The following is a 17,119-nucleotide window of genomic DNA, read 5'->3' as shown; positions in this document are numbered from 1 at the left end:
CCTTAATCTTGTTTAAGTTGAGTAGTAACTTGTAATCTTGCTTGTGATGCCTAAGTCAAGTGATTTTGATGATTGAGGTGATGAATTTTGAGTTAGGGTTTTGAATAATTCACTTATAATTCTTTCGTTTGGATGGTATATGGTATATATAATCTTGTATAGGAGGTTGTAGTAGTGATTTAAGCTAGAAAGGTGAAATTATACTTTGAACTCCTTAAATTCCAGAAATGAAACTCTTCACTGCCCTGTTCTGTTCGGTAAGGTTTGACCATGAGAGAGGCTGAATTAGCCTTAGCACAAAACATGAAAGTTGTAGATAATGATATTTTATAGCTGTCTGTAAAATTTCAACTCAATCCGAGCACTATAACACATGAAAAGATAAAAATACCCCTGACTACCATAGGTAGAGTTTTGTGACAGTTTTGACATTTCACCAATCTGACCGCGTCTGTTCACCCTGATCCATACTGAATTAGTATTTGGCCAAAACGCAGAAGTTGTAGTACTATGTCTTAGCTTTCTAACAGTCCTGAAAACGCCTTAATCAGACTTCGATAACTTGAGTTATTGTCGTTTACGCATAGTGCGGTTAACTAGCCCGAATATGAGATTCTGGTTCTGTAATTTGAATTTTTGACCTGGATACACTACGAACTGGACTGAGTGGTCTTCATCAAAGTTGTAGGCCTTTATTTTAGCTTCAAAACGATATAAATTGTACCCTAATTCGATAAGCGTAGCTTCGATTGTGCCCGTTACGCTAAGCGACGGCAAATCTGTCTTTTGTTTTCTGACTTAAATTTCATTTTCGGACATTTTCCTACCTTGAATTTGTGCTTGTACGACTTTGATCCTATTGAACGGCTATGGAAATGAGATTATTTTGTGTGTGATTTTGGGACTGATTGAGAAAAAGAGTGAAGCCATAAATTGATGTAAAATAGGTAAATATAAAGGGCGTGCCGCCCAAATTTACGCTCGAGAGTTAGGTAGATATACTTGCGACTCAAGTAAAGCTTGAGAGCGAATACCACGTGAACCATCTAGGCTATTGCGTTTTCTTTTATCGAGGTATATAAATTAGAATTTGGCCGAACTTGTACCCTTCAAAAATGAAAGTAATTATCGATAGAAATACGTTTTCCTCGTTCTTTCGACTCCAATAGGAGTTCTAAAGTTTTAACCGCTTCTTTATCGAAACTAAACGAGCGAGCATAAATTTTTCAGAATTTGATAAGTATCTTGAATACTACTTAAACGAGTTGCATTTACTTAATTTTTTTGAAACGAAACTCCTATGTTTCGAATTCTAGAGAGTTTTACATTCGTAAATGATATTTTATCGCAGATTTGGACTCCAACCAAAGAGTTGGACTTGAACGTGACTTTTGAGAGGCACTAGACCTTTAGTGAGTGCTTCCAAATACCTGATTGAACAGGACACTTGTTGTCAATACTTGATCAATGTAAATACATGATATGTGATTTGTTTGATCGGCCAAGAGTGTACTTTATCACACTTGTCCTAATATGGTATATACTTATTTATTATTGCAATTAACGTGATATACTTGTACTTGAGTTGTAAGTGTGGAGCGGCAGTATGTACTACACTCAATCCGAGTAGGAGGTGCCTCTCATTCCCGTCTCCGTACTTTTATTTTGATTCAGTCGATTGGAGATGTTATCTCATCGAATTCTTGGAAACCTAAACCCCATTGACTAATTAATCGAGTCGAGCCGGCAAGGGTTTGGTCAATTAGATAACGAACCATGGGTAGTTAGTGATGTCCAGTGGAGTGTTATCTTTTCGACTAATCGGTATACTCGAGTATTATCACCAGTGTTTATCGTAGAGTTCGGGCCCGATAATGGATTTGGTTGGTGGACGGAGATTGGAGTTAAGTGGTGTACTACTGGACTAGTTACTTTACTTGAAAGTTGACGGAGTGTCAACTAATACTTGATCAAGTTCTGGTGAAGAAATGGGAATTCGGCTCCTGAGAGCCATCTGTATCCTTATACATTGATTGTTATTCAAAGTGTTATTGTTGTTTTGGAAAACTAGGCATGTACGCGAGTCGAGCTACTCGCGAGTAGCTTGGTCAACGGCTTGGCTCGAACTCGGGTTGACCGAGTTCCAGCCGAGTTTCGAGTAGCTCGATTGGCGTTCGAGTCTCAAATTTTTGGCTCAAGACTTGTCGAGTAGATTGTCGAGCCGGGCTATTTATATAATATATTTATAATTTAAATAATATATATGTATTATAATTATAAAATGACTATTATGGATATAGGTTATATGAAATTTACAATATACTCTTCTTTATAATAAAATTTTATAAGGGTAAAAAAATAATAACATAATTATAAAAATACCTAAAAAGAAAAAATGTCTAAAAAATGCCTCAATTTTTTGGTCGAGTCGAGTCAAAAAACTTGATTAGACTCGGTTTGATAAGACTTGACTAAGGGTCGAGCCTTATCGAGTCGAGTTTCGAGCTTAGAGCGAGTACATCGAGTCAAATTTCGAGTATCAATTTTTTTGACTCGATCGAGATCGAGTTGAGCTCGAGCCTAGGGATATATGAGTCGAGTCGAGCTTGAGTATAGCATTACTCGAGTTTGACTCGGCTCGATTACATCCCTATGGAAAACAAAAAGAGTTTTCACTCGCTCATTTTGACATTTGCTATTTGAAGTGTTATTGCTCACTTTCATGAACTTGTTATACTCACTATTTTGCTACGTGATATTTGTACTTTTCAATAATGGTCAACTTGCTATTTGGAACCTCACTGGGCTTTTAGCTCATTTCACGCCATTTATTTTCCTTACATGGGGTACGAGCGAGACGTGAGACTTGTACAGACTAGCGTAGTCTAGTTTTTTTTTTATTTTGATATTGTACTCACGCCAACACCCGTCTAGGGTTGATTTTAGTTTGGTTATAAATAATTTAACGTTTTGGGCATATATAAATTTGTAGCTGGATTTGAACATCAATGTATATGTAAAGTTTGAGATTGTTGTTTCATTTCTTCTCTATGGACGCGGTATCTTTCTCGAGTTACGCGTGAGTGAGTCCTGACGAGAGTTGGGCAGGCGGTCCGCTAAACCCTGGGGTACGCCTTAGGGGGAGGTGGAGTCGTCACAACGTGGCTATCCAATAGGTATATGGAGATAATCAAGTCTAACACAAAAATGCCCGTTAGGGAGTTTAGGCAAACTGTTTATGAGGATTATGAGGTTGAGATTTCTAAATGGGTGGCTAGAAAAACAAGAGCCAAGACTATACAGCTTATTAAGGGGTCTGCAGAGGTACAATACAAGAAAATTTGGGAATATTGCAATGAGATAAAGAAGACACGTGACGGAAGTATTATGGAGGTCATGTTTACCCCATTCAGACTGCCTACAAGTAATCCAAGATTCATGCGACTATACTGCTGCCTTAGGCCACTTAAGCAAGGCTTTAAGGATGGTTGTAGGCCTATTATAGGCTTAGATGGATGCCATCTAAAAGGCACTTATCCAGGACAATTACTTACTGCTCTTGGAGTGGACCCTAACAATGGTTATTGGCCAATTGCATGGGCAGTTGTGGAGAAAGAAGCCACAGAACAATGGAAATGGTTTCTGAAGTTGTTGAGTGAGGATTTGGAAATAGAAAACCAATACCACTACACTTTTATCTCTGACCAACAAAAGGTTATGCACTATATCATTGTAATCTGGTTTCTATCGTCAAGTTAGGTGTTTACTTTTCTATTTATATTGTAAGGACTGGACAGAACATTAGTTTAGGTGCTTCCAAAACTGTGAGCACCGATATTGTGTGCAGCATTTATATAAAAATTTTAAGAAAAAACATTCAGGAGACGCGTCGAAAGAGAGATTTTGGAATATTGCATATTGTACTACATCTAAGCACTTCAATGAGGCAATGTCAAACCTTGAGATGTATGACAAGGAAGCACATAGCTGGGTGAAAAAGGCACCTCATCCTCGGCATTGGTGCAAGACATTTTTTCCAATTCATACCAAATGTGATATACTAGTATATCTTTCAATGATATACTAGTCACTATATCATTGTAATCTGGTTTCTATCATCAAGTTAGGTGTTTACTTTTTTATTTATATTGCAGGGACTGGACAGAACATTAGCTTAGGTGCTTCCAAAACTGTAAGCACCGATATTGTGTGCAGCATTTATATAAAAATTTTAAGAAAAAACATTCAGGAGACGCGTCGAAAGAGGGATTTTGGAATATTGCATATTGTACTACATCTGAGCACTTCAATGAGGCAATGTCAAACCTGGAGACGTATGACAAGGAAGCACATAGTTGGGTGAAAAAGGCACCTCATCCTCGGCATTGGTGCAAGACATTTTTTCCAACTCATACCAAATGTGATATACTAGTCAATAACCTTTGTGAATCTTTCAATGCTCATATCCTTGAATTCAGAGATCATCCTATAATTTCACTACTGGAGACTATCAGAGAATATATTATGGATAGGATTCAACAAAGAAAGGCAGCCATGGAGAAATGTAAAGGTCCTATTGGACCATTGCCCACCAAAATTGTTGATGAGAGGGTGAAGCGTTCAACTCACTGGAATCCTATTTGGAATGCTGCTGTTGGTTATCAAGTGAAGAGCCCTAAATGAAACCAATATGATGTAGACCTAAAAAAAAGGCATTGCACGTGCAAATTGTGGGCCGTAAGTGAAATTTCTTGCTGTCATGCAATAGCAGCAATTCATAGGAATAATGGAAATTCTTATAACGAAGTTGAAGGTTGCTACAATGCAGATCTATTTTTGAAGATATATTGTAATATCTTCGAACCAATTAGTGGTGAAATTTTATGGCCCCCATCCATCATGTCTATATTGGACCCACCACTCACTGTTGCTCAACCTGAGAGGCCAAGAAAGGCTCGAAAGAGAGACATCACAAAAGGAAAAAATCATGGTAGAAAACTGAGAAGGAGAATTGTTATACATTGTAGAAAGTGTGGAAAGGTAGGTCACAATACAGCTACATGCTGCAAAGAAGGGTCTACTCAATCTAATCAAGTAGAAGAGGATACTGATATTGGTGTACATACTCCACAGGGTGCAGAAAATTCTAAAAGTCCAAAGTCTTCTACGAGGCCATCTAAAAGGCAGACTGTAAGTGTATAGAAATTGTGGTATATATGAAATGGTAGATTAAAATCTTACTTTTTGCTATTTGCTGCCATTGACAGGTTAGAAAGGACCAGTAAAAGAAGAAAAAAAGAAATGTGCAGCGATGATCTCCTCAAGTTGACGAGGCATATGAGCATCAACGTTCGGGATTTGAATTTGAACACCAACATGAGCATCAGAAGAGACACATCAACAACAAGTGGATCAGCAAGACCACCAATCATCATTCCAGCATGGCGCTAATCTTCAAGAACAGCAGGCCTCTTGTAGCATTCCTTTAACACAGAAACTACCTCATAAGAGGCAGAAGCAGAAAAATTCAACAAACCAGCCTTTAACAGATATTGATAAAGGATTTATCAATCTAAACTACACATATTTTGGCAGGCAACCTCCCTACCTCCCTTCACTATTGGGAATTGGAAGGGAAAATGGAGTGGCAGGGGCAGAGGAAGAGCTGGTAGATGAAGGGGAACTGGAGGTACAAAAGGATAGACAGCAGCTTAATACAACAACACCCACTGTTTTGCAAACCTAGCAGTACTTTATTATTGGATCTTTTTTGACTGGGAAACGTCTTTTGTCTTTTGTAATAGACAGCTTTTAACCAAGTAATGGTTTTGTCCAACTGCTTAGCTTTTTCTGTATAAGTGGATTAGTTTTTTGTCTACTAATTGTTAAATGGTCAAGCTTGACTATTGTTTTGACTGCTATGTTGGATGGTATCCACTTGTAAATGCATATAACAGGGCATTTTGTTTTGTTTTGTTTTATTCTGGTTTCTACTATTATTTTTAGCACTCATTCAATGTCAATTGGATGGTACAATTTTTGTTGGATGGTACCCACTATTTTCTCTTGTAAAGCTATGTTGGATGGTACCCATTGTTTTATTCTGTTTTGTCTACTAATTGTTAAATGAATGTCGTCTTCATGTGTGGCTGCCAACCTGCCATTACAATTTCACAGCTACACCAGTTTAGATCAAACTTCATTCTATTACTTCCATTCTTCCAAAAGCATAGAGTACAATTCAACTGCATATTCGTTAGCCTAGCTAACACTACAAAAGGCCAATACAGTGTGGCAAGATTACAACACAATTTTTACATTATCTTAAAATCAGATTACTCCATCAGCAACTTGATAGATACAATTTTCACATGAACACAATTTTCGTAGAGCTTCTTCAATTTGCAGCATTCCAGAAGTCCATCTTTCATCTCGAGGCCAAACCACCATTAATAAGATTAAAACCCAAGAGAGTACCAGTAGTCTTACAAGCCACTTCCTAATATGCTTTTGTCTCGCCAAGTCGTGCTCCATGTCCTTCACTTTCACCTTCAACTTTGCAGCTTTTGACTCCAATTTGGTTAGTACAATTTGCAATTCATCCTTTGGTTGCTCAGTTGCATTCACCTTTCTTAGAAGATCGGGTATCACCTCAATTGAGTGACGACACATTTTCCCATCGATCCAATCCCAACACTCGCAACCCCCATCTGCTTATACTGCATACCTCCTGCCAGGATTTCGAGATGTCCACGAAGTCACCATCTTTATCGATTTACCGTAGGGGCACATAGGGAGAGTTGGAGTGTTCAATCTCCTGATTTTCGGCTCAATTGAGACCAAAAATCTACTAGTACCACTCCTACAAGTTTCAGATGGAGTGAAAATGGAGAAGAAGGAGATTTTTAAGGCAAGTCCCTCTGCTGTGTTGACAAGATTGCCCCTAACAAATATTATGAGAGTAGTTCGTGATGTCTCTCCCGTCCATCTTAACAGCAAAATTGGACGGATGGACTAGAAATATACACTTTTTTTAATTCGAGAATTACATTCGCGTAATTATTAGTTGGAGGATTAAAAGTGTGTAAAATTTAAAGTTGGAGAACCACCGCAATTTTTTGCCCTAAAAAATATATTCACAGAAAAAGCGAGATTAGATCTAGAAGTTGCATATGCAAGGTACTAGTATAACTTACTCAAAAGTCTCTTTAAACTTTACATAGTTTGTAGAGTGACACTTTTAATTGTATACTTTTGGCACTTTTAATCATATAATTTAAATTATAACTAATTATTATACATCTAACCCCACTTTTGTAATCAAATTAGGTGGTGAACTTTTCAAGAATTTAGTGTTACCTTGCCCCCCAAAAAAAAATAGAATTTAAAGGAAAAGCATAGTGCCTTTGAAGCCAAAAGGCAAGCATGGTGCCTTTGAAGCCAAAAGCCCATTTACATGACTTCATAAGGAGGGAGGAAGCAGAGTCGCCAACAAAATCTCATCATCCCATTTTTCCCGCCTATCCGCCCTTTGTATTTAAAAAACCCTTCTTCCCCGCCTCCTCCTTCTTATGCTTCATTCTAGGGTTTCTCGATTCCTCTCTCTCTCTCTCTCTCTCTCATAACCTGTAAGCTACTCATCTGTTTGCTGAAAAATGAAATCCAGAATCCGAATCTGCAGCAGCATCAGATCACAGCCATCCACATTCTGCAGATACTACTTGAAGCCCGGAGCATTAGCCCAATTCAGGAATTCCAAAATCACCGCCAAATTCAAAGCAAAAGAAAATTTGAATTTTACCCAGATTTCACTCTACAAACTCAAACCCACCTCTGAATTGACCTTGCGGCCATCTATTTCCGACATGGAGGCGATTCCTTGTTTCGCTTTTAGCTTCAAGAATAACCGCAGTGCTCCTCGCTGCCTTCTCCGGAAGAAACTCATCGCTGTCACCCCGATATTTTCCGAGTTGTAGTCGGAAAACTTGTGTTAGGATCTCTAATTTCTTTTGTTCATTTTTTTATCCATTACCGGTTGTGATTGTAGTAGCAAGGCTGAAATTACAGTAATCATTATACTAAAAAAAATACCATATGTATGATGTAGAAACTCAAAAATTAATTAAAAAAAAGTACTGTCTTTCTTCTTTCTTTTTTGAATATGGGTTGTTCATTGGCAGTTATCACCTATGTTTATAGTGGATTGATTATAGGAGTAATTTGTGCGGAACTCAGTTTTGTTGAAATTTTGTTTCTCTTGTGGGTGACGGGTTTTAAATCAAATGAAGAACGATGTCTATGTTGGAGAGGTTTGATATTTTGCTTGTTTTATTTTTACTAGTGCAATGTGGAAATGCCTAAGGTGTGTAAGTGTCTTACTTAGGGTAATTTAAATGGATCATCAAATAGCAATTTCTTCTCGTTCTGATTTTCCCAGGCCTGGCAAGCATCGAATCACTAATAGGACAATGGAGCAAAGTAGAGGGTTTAATTGACTTTGAGTTTCCTTAATACAGGACATGACTCTCAGCCCTCAAACACTCCAGTTATGTTTGTACAGGATAAGCTCATTAATATAAAGGAAGACCAGTATCAGTTTTTTTTTTTTTTTTTTTTTTGTCAAAATGTCGCTTACTTTTCTATTAATAGTTAATGCCTTTACAACAGTATACAAAAGGGAGCAACTGCTCCATCAGAACTGTGATGCTCCTTTGAGCCACAGGGGGAAGGTTCTTTCCCACTTAACATCATGTATCAGTTTGGTTGCAAATTTTGCAAGCTTAAAACTAACTCTATCTTCCTGCTGACTAACTAATGAGAATTTACACTTCCAAAAGGATGCTTGAAGTTGCTTTATATCTCTGATGATTACTGCTAGCTGGGATTCATCTTCAGCATCTTCATTCAGTCTATCTATCAAGGCTTTACACTCAGATTGGATCTCTAAAGAAGCCCACTGTTTCTCCATTGCATATAGCAGTCCTGCACGAATTGCTAAAGCTTCAGTTAAGATCCTATCTCCACTGAAAGTCAAAGGAATCGCCCTTGTCGCTGTTGGCTTCCTACTGTTATCTCTGACTACTATGCCTAATCCTGCCTTTTTCCTCACTCTATCAACAGCTCCACAGGTGGACATTTTCATAGCTCCTGGAAGCCCAGTATCAGTGGCTGGATAATCTTTTAAAGGATTTGATTTGTTTCTTGGACAAAACTGCTATAGACCTAAAGCTTTTCTGGCTCTTTCATCTCCAGACTACAAAATTATCTTAGTCTGCTAAAGTCTGAACTAGAAGTTGAGGAGAAATATCTTGCTGTCTGTCCCAGATATTTCCTCCTTTGTGTCCTTTTTTCAGCTACAAGCCGATGTTTCGTTTACAACTTGTATTGTGGATATTCATTAGTTTGTTGCCCATGGTATTTGCATTTGAAGCTAGTTTGAGATGTCTTAATGAGCTCCATGTCACCATCAACAGCTCATTAAAAGCTAATTATGCAAGCGGCACAATGCGACTAGTCATGAAAAGTTCATTCGTTTAGCATATTTGCTATTTAACTCTGTAGCTACTGGGATCTCTAATAATAATGTCTATAGTTTGGTTTGATGCTAATGAAACCAAAGTAAGAAGAAGGCTCATATGTCCTCGAGAAATTGGCAGAGCAAATCAATTGATAGTAGCAGTATCGAGATGTTGCTGCAAGTTATTTCAGCCAGCAGCCTGGGAGGTAACATACATAAAGGCTACACCCCAAAAATGGTCCAGTCTCATGGTGGCATGGGAGCTTCCAGAAGGAATGGCAGAAATTGAAGATACTTGATTTTCTTCACATACTAGGAAAAGAGCCATTTTTCCAACAGTTGTACTCTGCATTTTTCAAAGTTAAGCTAGGAAGAAGTAAAGTACAGAGCAAATTATCTAAGACTACCTCATAGCAGCCAAGAGCATATGAGTTTAGATTATCTGAATAATTAGCTTTCAAGCTGACTTGAGATGAACTATTGTGTAATCATAATGACATCTTTTGTAGATATAGGTCCCAGAAAAATGATCAAGCTACTGGACATAAAAATGAATTTCATATGGTGAATGTTTTACATATAAACTGAGATCTCATGCCACGAAGTAAACTAACCATCAGATGAAGAAAAAAAAATGCCCGGTGCAGTGTCAAGTAATTCTGCTGTTTCTGTAGCAGTAGATTTATGAAAACAATTTAAAATGTCCTAGCGATCAAGAAAATATGTTGAGCTAAAACTTTCTGAATTAATATAAGAGGTATTACACAAGATGACTCAAAAATAAAAGTTTCAAAGATGCAGAAACACTCTCATGTCTCCAAAATACATTGTGGTTCTCATATTGCATGAAGTTTGTATGTGGTTGGAAGTTACAACACGAAACTGTCTACTCTACTTTACAGTTCTTAAATAAGCATAGTTTGATGAAAATGGAATTTTCAACAAAAATACCTATAGTGAAGCACAATCATGGGAGACAATTAGAATGCTCAAGTCAAAGCTTTGGCTCCAGCAACAATTTCCAATATCTCTCCTGTAATCTTGGCCTGACGCTCTCTGTTGTAGGCTATAGACAGGGATTTCTTCAATTCACTAGCATTGTCAGTCGCATTGCTCATTGCAGTCATCCTAGCAGCAAGCTCACTAGCCAGTGACTCCTGCAATGACCTCAAAATTTGACTATTTAAGTAAAGAGGGAGTAAGGCATCAAGGATCTGAACAGGGTCCTGCTCAAATTGCAAGATCGCCGAAAACTCTGCTGTTTTAGTCCTCATAATGTCTCTTTCCACTGTCAATTTGCCTTCCTTGGTTGTCAATCTGAAGAACTCATCCTCGGCTGCATCAACACAGTTCCCATTTATGTCACAGATCTCTCCTTTTGGAGACAACGGAAGCAGAGTGTGAATCACTGGTTCGGCCTTCACTAATGAAACGAACTTAGTGTACAAAAGCTCTACCTTATCCACCTCTTCACTTATGAAAAGGGAGAAGACATCATCTGCAATTGCTTGAGCTTCTTTAGCAGTGGGAAGAGAAGTACCATCAAGAAATCTGTCTACCGGAATATAAGGCCTGCGGATAAAATATGCGTTACCCTTTTTCCCCACACTGATTATAGTGTAATCAAGGCCAAGTCCCTTCAATTCTGCTATCCTAGCCTCCGCCTTTTTAATAATTGCATTGTTAAAACCACCACAAAGTCCACGATCACCGGTAACGACTACAAGACCAACCTTCTTAACAGGCCTAACTTTGGTGAGAGGAACATCAATGTCGTCAGTTTGGAGCTGCTCATTAATGTTGTAAAGAACTTCGACTAGAGATTCTGAAAATGGCCTGGCATTGACCACAGCTTCTTGAGCTCTTCTCACTTTAGCAGCAGCCACAAGCTTCATGGCCTCCGTGATTTTCTGTGTGTTCTTCACAGTACCAATACGATCACGAAGCTCGCGAAGTCCACAATGAATTGGAGTTACTGATGATGGCCTTGAGGGGTTGGCAGTGGTTGAGTTGTTGCTAGGGAGCTGAACAGGGGTGATTGAAGAGCGAAAAGAAAGCGCAGTTGAATCAGAAAGAGAAGTTTTTGAGGAAACCCACATGGTTAAATTTGAGCAAGACATGGTTTCAGGCTTCAGCCCCTCTTTGGAGCTCTACAAAAACCGGTGGCAATGGAGGAGAAGAGGAGGATCAGAGGGAGGGGAAGAGAAGAAGATATGAGGTGTGGGGTTGGTTTGTTTTAAGAGTTTCTGTGCAATGATGTCTTATCTCTATTGCGTTGTTGTTGTTGTTGTCGCTGTTGTTGGTTTCTTGAGGTAGATTTCTCTTGGTGTCGAGGGCAGGAGGGAAATGAGAGAGGGTGCTTAATTGGATGAGGCTTTGGGATAAGGATTTTGACCGTTGGAGATTACGGTTGGGAGCTAAATTTTGTTTTCGTAGTGGGATTTGGCACCTTAAACTCGATTAAAATTTTGATTAGATTCTGGATTGCATGGTTTGTGAGGCAGATGTCCTCTAGTGATTGGGTCCACCGTTTCGTACTGCAGGAATATGCGGCAATGCGTGTGTGATTCTTCAAGAAGCGTCTGCTTCAGCAAACTCGGCTTTTAACTTATTTTTGCTTTCTTTCTTCCCTTTTTTCTTTATCGGTTTCGAATAGAAATTGGGTTTCACTTTGATTGATACAATATATAAGCACCATCCATCCCACCAATTGTGAGGTAACAACATTCAGTTCATTCAGCAGTTTGTACCTCTTCAATTTGCATCCTAATTTCAGCACCTGCAAGTTCCTAATTTCAGCAGGCAAAAATGTTTCTCTTCCCACCCACCCACAAAAAGACCGTTTCTGAGGATAAAGAGATTATACTTTCTACATGTTAAACACTTAAAATTCAAGTGGAAACATAACGGAGAAAAGGATCCCGAAACTCACCTCAATCAGAAAGCTAATTTAAGCAAGTCGAAAAGAACCTTTAACCTTCAGGTGAGCCCAGCCAAAAACATTTAGTACATGAGAAATTCTGTAGCATAGGTAGGAACAGAATATGCAATATTCCCAGCCATTTAAGACACAGATACAGCATGCCTCTAAGTCATGGCTTAAAGAAGTCTAGTACACAATGCATGTTCTACCAAAATGAGAAAAAAGGAATATGCCTTTTCAACTTCATGAGATGCATATACAACAATATGTCCAGTAAAAAGTCAAGTGGAATCTGAATATACCCCTGCTGTGAGTGGATGAACAATGGCTTGGTATGCGTGACTATCAGGAATTACTCCTTTAAGCACCATGTAGTCATGTAATTCAACAACTTCCTCAGCTTCACAGTTCTTGATCCCGCTCATAATAAGAGTCGTATATGTAACAGAATCAGGATTTATGCCCCGAGCAAGCATCATATCCACAAGTTCCTTTGCCTGCTCAATCAACCCAAACTTACACAAGAAGTTGATCAATATATTGTAAGTGACTCTGTTGAAAGAAATTCCAACCTTCTTCATACCCACAAGTAACTGAAATGCATTATCCATATTGCCGCTAATGCAATATCCATTCAACAAAGTGTTAAATGTTACAATATCAAAATAATCTGCTTGTTTTAGTGCATCTAGCAATAGTTTCCCTGCATTTACAGATTGGTCTTTGCAAAAACCATCTAATATAGAATTATAGATCACCAAATTGGGATTTTTCTCCACCTTTACCATATCATCATAAATTCTCAAGGCATTTTCCATGTTTCCTTCCTTGCAATACCAATCAATCAATGAACCATAAGTGACCAGGTCTGGAATTAGTCCACGGACAAACATATTGCACAAAAGTTGCTTAGCCCCTGATACATTTTTAGTTCTGCAAAGATAATTGATAAGTATATTGGCAGGACAAACATCTTCAACAAGCTTCATTTCTAATATCCACTTATAATACTTAACAGCTTCACTCATATGGCCATTCATACAGAGTCCATTTGCAAGAATGGAATAGGTAAATTTGTCTGGGCATATATTCCTCTTGATCATGTCACACAATAATATTGAAGCTCCATTCACATCCCCTTCCATGTACAGCCAATGAATAACTGAATTATAAACAACTGCATTAGGCATCAAACCCTTTTCAACCATAACATTGCACAACCTGAATGCCTCCTCCAAACACCCATTTCTACAATATCCATTAACCAGTGTTGCATAAGTTCTTACATTGGGCTTGATACCCATCTTGAGCATTTCATCAAGAAAGTCCTCTGCTCTTGCCACACTCCCCAACTTACAAAATCCATTGATGAGAGTATTATAAGTAACTGAATCAGGGGTCACACAACCCTTTGACATGGTTCCTATCTTTCTGACAAGTTTCAATGCCACATTGAGGTCACCCATACCACAAGCACCATCAATAAGCATGTTGAGAGCAACAACAGTTGGCATAATCCCATTTTTCAACATCTTATAGAAAACTGAGATGGCTTCAAAGAATTTACTTTCCTTGCAAAAAGCATATATAATCAAGTTAAAAGTATTCACATTCTCATAATACCCATATGAAATGATTTCCTTGTATACCATCCAAAACTGAGCTACCTTATCTAATTTCAGCAGATGACTTAAAAAGTTATTCCATGCATGAATAGAAAGCCAAAAGCCCTCCACTCTCAATTTATTGATGACCTCATAAGCACCCTTGGTTGAGCCAATTTGAGTACACACCCCCACAAGTGCTTCAAAAACTGCACTACTTGAAAAAACCGAGTCATAGCTGTTAAGCAATATCTCCAGAACAGTTAAGGGCGAGCATCCCCTAGCCATCATCAATTCTTTCATCAAAAACAGTGCATCATCATACTTTCTGCAGTTCACCATGACATGAATGACTATACCACAACAACTTGAAGAATCCAATATAAATTTGTACCCTCCAATCCTGTTGTAGAACTCTAAAACTACCGGTGGGGATCTTTGAAACTCGTGGAAGACACGAGAAACAACAGAACTTGTTAGGCTTGGCAACATTTTGTCCAGTAAATTCCATTTCTTTTGCCTTAAGTTCACACAAATTGCCTTAAAAATAATATCTTCAGCACTTGGGTTGGCAAACTGTTTAGCCAAATGAAAGCCTCTGATAAAAAGACATTGTCTTTTTGGTGAAAACAAGCCTAAAAACATAGAACGGACAAAGCCACTTCATAGCATAGCCTGCTTCATACCAAAAACAAACAAAAGGTTGCCAAACAAATTTATTTGAAGAAAATGAATATAAGCAGACAAAAGTTGACCATATCCGTGAAGAACAAACTAAAAAGTGCATATAGAGCAATCAGAACATAGAGGTGAAGATAGTCAAAGTGGAATTTCAGCAGCTGAGTTAACAGTCTTCAGGCCACTATCTCAACTATAAGCAGGTGTTTCGACAGAAATAGTCAGTGAGCCAGCAGCTAAGTGACAGCAAGAATTCGCAATTTAATCTGCTTCAACTGAATTAACCATGGAGCCCTCACTAGTTGAACGTATAATGGTCCAGGCCAAGAAAACATGTTTTCAAGAAAATGTTTTAAGTGAATCTCAGCTTTCAATTCAATGGAAAATAGGTTATCACAGACAATACATAGATGCGTAATTGATGCCTGAGAAACAGTTAAAACAGCCACAAAATGTGTTTGCAATTAGAAGAACGAAAGTAGTCTATTTGGATTGTGATACTCGCAGTATCCAGTATAATAAAAAAAAAAAAACATGAAGACCAAGCGTATCATGTCCCCAAAAAAAAAAAAAAAAAGAGTTTCTTTCTACAATTTTAGTTCATGGGCTGCTGAGAAATTGTACACCCAGAAATCCATCTTGCAACAATCTAACCTAATTATTAAAACAATAAAAACCCATATCTGCAATTAAACTTAAACAAATTAACAGAGAAAAAAAAGGGCAAACATTCTCTGTCAAACACTCTATCAAACAAGTGGTAGAACTATAACAACCGCCAAGAAGAGAAACAGAAAACTCAAACAAATTCAATCCTGAACTTGGGAATGGGGACTCACCGGATTAGTTCCAGGGGGTTCCCTTTATGGTTCTTCGGGGACTATGGAGAGCACAGAGAAGAGGAGTCGCTGGCGGCAAAGTAAATAGGAAAATGTGACTGTCTTGTTCTAAAAGGCAGAGGAGAAGCAGCAGCGGGGGCACATTTTCAAGATTTTATTTACTACCTGTTTTCCCAAAAAAAACAACAGGTTACGGGTCGTAAAAACAAACCAGGCTATTTGGACTTAAAAAAGGTGATCCAGATTCTATCCCTTTTGGATTAGCTATTTTTTGGAGTGTTTTTGAAAAATTTTACTGTAACAGAGTTTTTATAGTATATTTTGAGATATTTTTAGAAAATATTTTGGAATATTTAAGAGCAAACGAGTTTTTAGAATATATTTTGGGATATTTTTTAAACATTAAAAAAAATTTAGACTACTTTTTAGAGTACCTTTTAAAATACTATTAAAAAATTTTATGTGTATTTGAAAAATTAGTTTATGAAAAACTCAGCAATCCAGAAACAGTTTTGTTCTACCAAAAGATTTTTACATTTTTTTGTAAATATATTTCTCAATCACTTTTTTGTTTCACATACATCAAATCATTATAATATATTTGTATACAAAAATTTCAGAAAAAAAATAGCAATCCAAATAGGAAGTTTATCAAATCAAAGATTAAACAAAGTCATATATTTTGTTTATTTTTCCAATTGACATAATAAGTGTAGATTATGAAAAATTCACATGGTGAGCTAGTCAAGTTTTACTTGAGCTTGAGTGGATTTATTAAAGTGGGCTAAGTTAGGCTAGATTTGAAAAGAAAAAAAGAAAAGAAAAAAAAAGAAAAGGTTGATATACAATTTCGAAGTGGTTAAAAATTTAATACAATTTCGATTCACATTTATAGTATTTGGACTCAGACTTATCCATATGTGTATTGAAGCTAGTTTTTTGTGCTAATAATGAATAGGTTAATTGACAAACCAATATACATTTTCAAATTGTGTTTAATGCATTGTTATAATTTTCATTTAACTCTAGGGAGTAAAATCACACATTTTTAGAAGAATATTGCTGTTTTTTTCAAATCTTTTACTGGAAAATAATGGTTTATTAGCTCTTTGTTCTTTTGGGCTGAAATACAAAAGTACGATGAAGGAAATGCAAAGAATTAGCTAATTTTTAATCTAACTGATGTTAAAACTATCAAAAAAGTTGATGAAATACCCTAATGCACCCAATTTTTCTTTTCACTTACTTTTACTTGCAAACTTTTACCGAGGCAGACAACAATTTTCCGCTTAAGGATTAACCCGGAAACTTTTACCCAGCTCCATTATCAATCCGGATTAGTTAAAAAAAGTCTTGAAGGTCTTAATGCTTTTATTTATTTATTTACTTACGTATTTATTTATTTTTGTCTAATATTCCAACATTTACAAGAGAAAAGGGAAAAAAAAGAAGAGAGTTTAAGAGTCGAACCAAAAAAAAAAAAAAAAAAAAAACTCATAGCAATCTGACTAATATCCCTGCTAACTTTAGAATTTAGAGCTAGTAGAAGATTGGAAGA

The 17,119-nt window shown here is 37.3% G+C and overlaps 2 protein-coding genes across 3 annotated transcripts; both read right to left on the bottom strand.

Moving 5' to 3' along the window:
• Positions 1-10,242: 10,242 nt before the first annotated feature.
• Positions 10,243-11,837, bottom strand: LOC113709724 (ATP synthase gamma chain, chloroplastic-like). Its single transcript, XM_027232571.2, has one exon. It carries the CDS (start codon positions 11,635-11,637, stop codon positions 10,507-10,509), a length of 1,131 nt encoding a protein of 376 aa, XP_027088372.1. The 5' UTR covers positions 11,638-11,837; the 3' UTR covers positions 10,243-10,506.
• A 629-nt stretch (positions 11,838-12,466) lies between these two features.
• Positions 12,467-15,735, bottom strand: LOC113709723 (uncharacterized). Of its 2 annotated transcripts, none has more exons than XM_027232570.2 (2): positions 15,562-15,735; positions 12,467-14,719 (listed from the first exon to the last, which is right to left on the bottom strand). In XM_027232570.2, the coding sequence occupies exon 2, from the start codon at positions 14,687-14,689 to the stop codon at positions 12,722-12,724; it is 1,968 nt and encodes a 655-aa protein (XP_027088371.2). In that variant the 5' UTR covers positions 14,690-14,719; positions 15,562-15,735; the 3' UTR covers positions 12,467-12,721. The 2 variants fall into 2 exon arrangements, with proteins under 2 accessions (XP_027088371.2, XP_071921541.1); XM_072065440.1 differs by having other exon boundaries at positions 12,467-14,372; positions 15,562-15,734.
• Positions 15,736-17,119: the final 1,384 nt, after the last annotated feature.

Source organism: Coffea arabica, chromosome 9e, assembly GCF_036785885.1.
Source record: "Coffea arabica cultivar ET-39 chromosome 9e, Coffea Arabica ET-39 HiFi, whole genome shotgun sequence".
In the NCBI taxonomy this organism is placed as follows: domain Eukaryota; kingdom Viridiplantae; phylum Streptophyta; class Magnoliopsida; order Gentianales; family Rubiaceae; genus Coffea; species Coffea arabica.
Note: the sequence above shows the minus strand (reverse complement) of the source record. Positions and strands in the feature narration are given on the sequence as shown.

Bases quoted from the DNA above. Each gene is read 5' to 3' on its own strand.
- LOC113709724 (XM_027232571.2), bottom strand. From the start codon at position 11,637: ATGTCTTGCTCAAATTTAACCATGTGGGTTTCCTCAAAAACTTCTCTT.
- LOC113709723 (XM_027232570.2), bottom strand. From the start codon at position 14,689: ATGTTTTTAGGCTTGTTTTCACCAAAAAGACAATGTCTTTTTATCAGA.